The 7,825-nt window shown below is 36.9% G+C and overlaps 1 protein-coding gene across 1 annotated transcript in view; it reads right to left on the reverse strand.

Moving 5' to 3' along the window:
- The window catches only part of LOC143285511 (phosphatidylinositol-3-phosphatase SAC1-like), a 31,666-nt gene extending 24,748 nt beyond the window's left edge, over positions 1-6,918 (reverse strand). The window contains exons 1-5 of the mRNA XM_076592847.1: positions 6,859-6,918; positions 4,088-4,185; positions 3,371-3,448; positions 2,692-2,819; positions 485-634 (exon numbers count right to left, since the gene is read on the reverse strand). Of these exons, the coding sequence (XP_076448962.1) occupies positions 485-634; positions 2,692-2,819; positions 3,371-3,448; positions 4,088-4,185; positions 6,859-6,884 (480 nt within the window). The 5' untranslated portion in view covers positions 6,885-6,918. The remainder of the gene's footprint in view (positions 1-484; positions 635-2,691; positions 2,820-3,370; positions 3,449-4,087; positions 4,186-6,858) is intronic.
- Positions 6,919-7,825: the final 907 nt, after the last annotated feature.

Below are 7,825 nucleotides of genomic sequence, written 5' to 3' on the forward strand. Positions count from 1 at the left end.
AAAAAAAAGATAATGGGCCAGCAAGGCAGATATTAACAAAGGAAGAGACAAGAGAAAGAAAAGGAAAAAGGCAGAAACAAAGAAAACAACAGAAAAGAGTTAACTTCCAGCACAGAAATTCTAGAAGGTGGGCATACCATTCACATTAAAAGAGCCCCCGGCAACCTCAGTGATGGGAGAATCTTGCTCCATACCCTCTTGACTAATAGCACAATGAATGTGAAAATATGTGATATACTCACATGTGTGCGTGTGTGTGTAGGGCATATTTTTGCTTTTTGGTGTGCTGGTTCATATTTGCAATCTGCAGTACTGTCTTGGTGTAATATATAAATTTTGTTTTCCTTATGTCTGTATGTGCTGTTGCATGCCATTGTGCACTATGTTTCATATGAGGTGCTTACAAAGCAGTAACATGGGGAGTTTGCACAAAATAAGTACTATAAACTATTATCATGACATAAAAGCTTGTTTCCTTCCTTACCCTCTCATACAGCCCCATGGAATTGAAGTCTGGGCTGGTGTTGTGGAGCCTCTGCAGGGTGTGAGTCAGGTCGTACGTACATGAGAAGTACAAGAACTCTGTCTTCAGCAGGCTCTCCACCATGTTCAGGTACATTTTGTTTAGAACTGTCTGTTGAAATAAAGTCTCTTTCATCAGTCACACCACAATGTTCAGGTACAATTTGTTCAGAACTGTCTGTTGAAATAAAGTCTCTTTCATCAGTCACACCACATTGTTCAGGTACAATTTGTTTAGAACTGTCTGTTGAAATAAAGTCTCTTTCATCAGTAACACCACACTGTTCAGGTACAATTTGTTCAGAACTGTCTGTTGAAATAAAGTCTCTTACATCAGTCACACCACATTGTTCAGGTACAATTTGTTCAGAACTGTCTGTTGAAATAAAGTCTCTTTCATCAGTCACCCCACATTGTTCAGGTACAATTTGTTCAGAACTGTCTGTTGAAATAAAGCCTCTTTCATCAGTAACCCCACATTGTTCATGTACAATTTGTTCAGAACTGTCTGTTGAAATAAAGTCTCCTTCATCAGTCACACCACATTGTTCATGTACAATTTGTTAGAACTGTCTGTTGAAATAAAGTCTCTTACATCAGTCACACCACCATGTTCAGATTACAATTTGTTAGAACTGTCTGTTGAAATAAAGTCTCTTTCATCAGTCACACCACATTGTTCATGTACAATTTGTTCAGAACTGTCTGTTGAAATAAAGTCTCCTTCATCAGTCACACCACATTGTTCAGGTACAATTTGTTCAAAACTGTCTGTTGAATTAAAGTCTCTTACATCAGTCACACCACATTGTTCATGTACAATTTGTTCAGAACTGTCTGTTGAAATAAAGTCTCCTTCATCAGTCACACCACATTGTTCAGGTACAATTTGTTCAGAACTGTCTGTTGAAATAAAGTCTCTTTCATCAGTCACACCACATTGTTCAGGTACAATTTGTTCAGAACTGTCTGTTGAAATAAAGTCTCTTTCATCAGTCACATCACCATGTTCAGGTACAATTTGTTCAGAACTGTCTGTTGAATTAAAGTCTCTTACATCAGTCACGTTTATGTATACTTTATTCTCTCTTCAGTCACACTTAGGTACGCTTTATTCTCTCTTTAGTCACATTTATGAACACTTTATTCTCTGATCAGTCACGCTTATGTATGCTTTGTTCTCTCATCAGTCACTTTCAGGTATCCTCAGTTCTCTCATCAGTCACACTCAGGTACACTTTATTCTTTTATCAGTCACAGTCAGGTATGCTTTATTCTCTCATCAGTCACACTTAGGCATGCTTTTATTCCCTCATCAGTCACAATGAAGCACACTCCATTCTTACATCAGTCACACACAGGTACACCTTATTCTTTTATCAGTCACAGTCAGGTATGCTTTATTCTCTCATGTCACACTTAGGTATGCTTTTATTCCCTCATCAGTGACAATAAAGCACGCTCCATTCTTACATCAGTCACACGCAGGTACACTTTATTCTTTTATCAGTTACAGTCAGGTATGCTTTATTCTCTCATCAGTCACACTTAGGCATGCTTTTATTCCCTCATCAGTCACAATGAAGCACGCTCCATTCTTACATCAGTCACACGCAGGTACGCTTTATTCAAATACCCATGAAATAAAGAGCCTATGGCATTCAATGGGCAAAATGTACAGTGCTGGCAGACAAAGAAAACCAAACCCGCTTCCTTTGAGTGAAACTGATCCTGGAAGCAGAGAAAATTCTGACAAGATGGTTGTTTTGATGATCAAGGGATAACTGATCAGCAAAATGATCAACAAATAATTTTGTTTGGGTTGGCCAAGCTCAGTTGTACAGGATTCCGTAATTCAGACCATTGCACCACACACACACACACACACACACGCACACATCTCTACTATTATCAGGCTATTGCAAAAATCTTGACAAAACATATCCAGATAAAATAACTATACACCAAACTCAAACATGAATACAGGAAGTATTGAAAAATTACACCATTTAAAAATTCTATCACAATCAACTCCACTAACAAAAACCCTAATAGATGCAGCAGAACTGAGTTTAAAACCGAAGGTCAAGTTTTTCTGTCGCAAGGTTTTTTTTATGGTCTTCTTTGGTAGCTAAAATATATGATCAACATGCTTATAATATAACTCACCTGTTGCTCTGTCAAATGTGTAGTGGTCCTTTTATAGGAGAGGATTTCAGTCTCTGCTACTGTCCATATTGTCTGACCCATCAACTCTCCCACTTTTTCACGTTTTGTGATCACGATCAGGTAGGCACCTGAGAAAGATCAATTTAAACACCCTGTTATTTTTCTGGTACAGACTGATAAAGAGATGTGGTTACTACTGCCACTGGAATACATCAGGTTTTGATTTGAGATTAACACTGTTATGTCCTGTTACAGGTGACCGTAATGTATAGCACTGATCAACACAACAGACACACAGACTCAAGCCCATATGACACACATGCACCAATTATCACAAACAATGTGAATATTGAAATGTATCTAAATAAAATAAACAGATATATATTATATGCAAAAAATATAACCAAATAACCAGAATAAACATAAAAGAGATAATATATTATTCAAAAGTTTCAGCCCACAAACATCACATCAATATTTTGAACAACTGATTCACAGACATATATATATGTATACCCTGAAGCACCTACACACACACACACACACACACACACACACAGAGAGAGAGAGAGAGAGAGAGAGAGAGAGCTGGAAATAATATTTCATTATGTCAAACCACTGAAGAATCTATAATTTAAAGAAAAAAAAATCAAAATTCAAGAATGGCAAAAAATATAACCTGCAACAAGTCTGATGATTCCCAATATTCCATAGATGTTCTTGGTAATTGCAGATGCTGGAATCTGACCTTGGTTTCCTGAATTAAAAAAAAACAATACATACAACCATTTTGCTATCAATGACAAACCTATTCAGTATTGCACAACTTCACAATGAGCAATGAGTTAAGCATGAAAATCTGCGAAATCAGCTCTTAAAATACACAATCAATTAAAGCTTAAAAATTTCCTTTATGAATCAGCAGAGAGCTTCAGAGTTTTGACAGTCAAGGAAAATTTTACTATCATACATTCATAGCTTATCTAAACATCTTGACTTGTATTCGACTTTTTTTTTCACAAAATTTAAGATGAAAAACACTTAGTAGCCACTCAAATAGTTACCTAGCTAAAGACACAGTGAACAGATTTCAAGCATAATGTTGTGTTGTTCCTCTGAAATTATATGACAGACAGCAGGAATATATATATATATTCCCAATATATCACTTCCATGTCCCACTTTTTTTTAAAAATGAATCACATCCATATTGGATCAATAACATACCAAAATGTATATTTTTCATTGACATGTTATGTTTTTTATTTTCTTCTTTCACACCATTTTTGTACTCTACTGTTTAACAGAATGCAACAGAATGCACACTGAATCCATATCCTCTTCCAAATATTTCCCATTCAGATTCATGATTTTCATCTTATAGATTGCATTATACCTTGAAGTGTGATGTCTTGTGTGACTCTATCAATGATGAGCAGTTCGCCATCTTCACTACCACGAGGTTCCACTATAAACTTTTCTGATGTTATGTGCCTGGAATAAAATCAAACATGTTTTCATTGTACAAAAATATTATGGCAGTGAATTACATCTTTTAGGAACCAGTTTTCAATGTTTATCTAACATAAAATGCTGGGCACAAGCCAGTGCACGCAGTCACACAAACACACACAAAATCATGCACATGTATGTATGCATAAAAACATTCTCCATGATGTAACAAAAACAGTTCATATCCTGACATAAATTAACTGTGAAGTACAAAATCATACCAGTGACATTCAGTAATTTATGTGTGTGAAAATGAAGATGAAATTCAGGAATACAATAAGACCCCCAGCCCCCACCAGCAAAACAACAACAAAACTTTCTAGCCATCTAAACTTGGTGCTGAGGTGCAGAAAAATAAAAAATCAAACAAAATGTTGTAACATATGCAAATATATATATAAATGGGTGAAATAAACCACCAGCTGTCACCGTGGGGAAGTGGTATGCATTAAAGACTAAGGATTGGATTTGGAATGACACCAGTTTATGAGCCATCAGAAGTGGGATTTTTCAGCCTGTGGATGGTTCCAACCCAACGCTGAGTGTACAATGAGGTCAAATGTGAAGACTCAGACCACCTAGTCCAGGTTAATCAACAACACATATACATCTTAGAAAATGTTGAGCACTCTTTTTATTCAGACTGAGGCTGAAGAGGCTTTGGAAATGTTTTGACCAGCAGCTGAAGATGGAGTCCTTGTTGGTCAAAAAATTCTTTCCATCTCAGCTTGGAAAGGGACACATCTCCAGAATTGAAGACCACATCCACAGCCTACCAAAGATCATGGAACTGAACTGTCTTATGGTCAACACAACAGAGGAGCACCCCAGAAGCAGTGCAAAGACACTGAAGAAGGCCCTCAGAAAACTGTGACATCAACCCCTACCAAGGGTCTACCCAAGACACTGACTGGTAACTTTTATTCCCTGCAGCCATTATGTAAGAATCTGCAAGTTTGGAGTCAGACTAATCAGCCATCAGAGTGCCTAACTGCCTGCACTGAAAAAGGACTAAACTGATACCTTTACAACATCCCAAAGTCAACACCAACACCAGAATGGGAGTTGGGCAATGCATTATCCAGTTCCAGTTTCAGTAGCTCAAGGAGGCGTCACTGTGTTCGGACAAATCCATATCCAGAAATGCTAAATATATCATATCATCATATCAATATCAAGGTGTGCAGGCCTGACAAGGCCTTTTGCCCGCTTGAAGTGGGGAAGAAAAAGAGAGTCCGACATATGTCTGGTGCATTTTTCAACATTGAGAGCGCAATGCTTGAAAAATCAATAAATATGTAAATGAGTTTTGTATTTAAATTTTTTTAAATGAATATCAAGATAATTTTTAAATTCACTGTTCCTGCGGAAACAACGTCTTGTGACAAATTATTCCAAACATTTGTTACTCTGTTAGTAAAGAAATGTGCAAATCTGGAAGTTTTTACTGAAACTTTTAATAGTTTGTAGGAATGGCCTCTTGTGGCACTGTTCTCATTCAATGTAAACAAAGAGTTTATAGTTCTGCTGTCATATAATCCATGTGTCATTTTATACATCTCTACTAAATCACCACACAGTCTTCTATATTCTAAACTAGGTAACTTAAGTGCTTGCAACCTACTTTCATAGTCCATATCAGCAAAGCCAATGATTCTTTTAGTAAATCTTTGTTGAACATTTTCAATACTGTCTATATGTTTCACTAAACCCGTATTCCAAACAACATTCCCATATTCTAAGATTGGCCTGACTAATGACTTAAATAATGGCACCATTATGTCTTTACTTTTACACTGTATATTTCCAACTAACATTCCAGTCAATCTATTGGCTTTTTTAATGGTTTCATTAAGATGAACATCAAAAGAGAGACCAGAGTCAACAATGACTCCAAGATCTCTCTCCGATGAAGTCTCCTGCAAGTCCGTACCATTCATATAATACTTATAATGTGGATTATTTCTGCCTACGTGTAAAACTTTACATTTATTGCTATTATATTTAATTTGCCATCTATCAGTCCAGTGTCCTAAATTATCAATACTAACTTGTAATTTCAATCTACCAACATCAGAATCTACTTCCTCATAGATCTTTGTATCATCTGCAAAGATTTTCACAAAACAGTCTAGTATGTCAGGCATGTCAATACAACGCATGTATTATCGGATCATGTAGACCATTTCCTGTCTTAATTACCTGTCAAACAATTCCCTTCTGTTACTCTAACAGCAAAGCGAAGACAACTAAATCTTAAGAAGTAGGGCGTAAAAGTAACTAAAACGTTCGAAAGTTCTGGGTTGTGTGTTGATTTGTGTGAAGCAAATCGGAACTTCCGGAGAAGAAATGGGGTGAAGCTGATTTTATGCCCCTCTCCTAGGTACGAAATTCCCAATAATATATAATACATTCTCTAACACTGAATCAACCCGACTGGATCATGGACCTTTTCAGTAAAGTGTCAGCTCGTCAGTTACACTTTCAGACACTTATACGCGAAATGACACATCATCAAAACAACATTTCACGATTCTAAATAAACAGTGCTGAAAAAAATAGTTTAAGTTGTGACACTGATAAAATTAACACAGGTATTCCCATTAAATCGGCATTTCACGCTCATCCACCAATAGAACAAAAACGCCCACTTACAGCCGAAACACTTCGTGGACAGCCATGTTGGCAACTGGCACCAGGTGTGTTTTCTTGTCTGCAGAAGATTCAAGGAGGGAGATAAATACGCTTCTTCCTCTTTTTTTTTTTTTTTTTTTTTTTTCCCACGACAGTTCTGCTGCAAAAGGGGGCGTCACTGCGTTCGGACAAATCGCAACTGCTTTTCAGAAGTAATGGGGTGAAGCTGATTTTATGCCCCTCTCCTAGGAACGAAATTTCCCATATGTATAATATGTAATATTTCTATATATTATGCTCTGAATCACTGAAGAAACACTGCTGAAACACTGAATCACTGAAGAAACAGACACACAAGACAATTTTCTTTATTTTCCGGCGAGTATGCTAGATAAGCACGAGCGTGCTTTTCATTTTCTTTTATCTAAATCCACACAACAGTCATAAAGTCATAAGCATGGCATCACAATAATCAATAAGACACAAAGTAAAAACTTGAAAAGAAAAAAAAAGAGCAAGAAGAAAGGAACGCGCGCGCGCGCGCGCTCACACACACACACACACACACACACACACACACACACACACACACACACATACACACACACACACACACACACACACACACACACACATTTTCTCAATCTTCATTCTAGGAAGCTATTTTTTCACGCACACATTCTATCTCTTATAAACTATGCATCCGCGTTGTGGGATAATGCCAGCGAAACTAACCTCAAACACATCAGTCGCTTGCACAAAGAGCTCTAAAACTGATTAAACTAAAATCTAATACTGTGACAGATACTGACAATAAAAATTTAGACATTCTTCCGCTCAAAAGTCGACTGTTACCTAACAAATGTATGTGTATGCACAGTATAGCGAATGGAACGGCACCAAAGAAAATAACCCAGAATTTTGTTGTTGTTCTCGGTAGAATTTTTGTGTGTTTCTTCAGTGTAATTGTTTATTTCCATATCATCCT

This window comes from Babylonia areolata, chromosome 9, assembly GCF_041734735.1.
Source record: "Babylonia areolata isolate BAREFJ2019XMU chromosome 9, ASM4173473v1, whole genome shotgun sequence".
Classification (NCBI taxonomy): domain Eukaryota; kingdom Metazoa; phylum Mollusca; class Gastropoda; order Neogastropoda; family Buccinidae; genus Babylonia; species Babylonia areolata.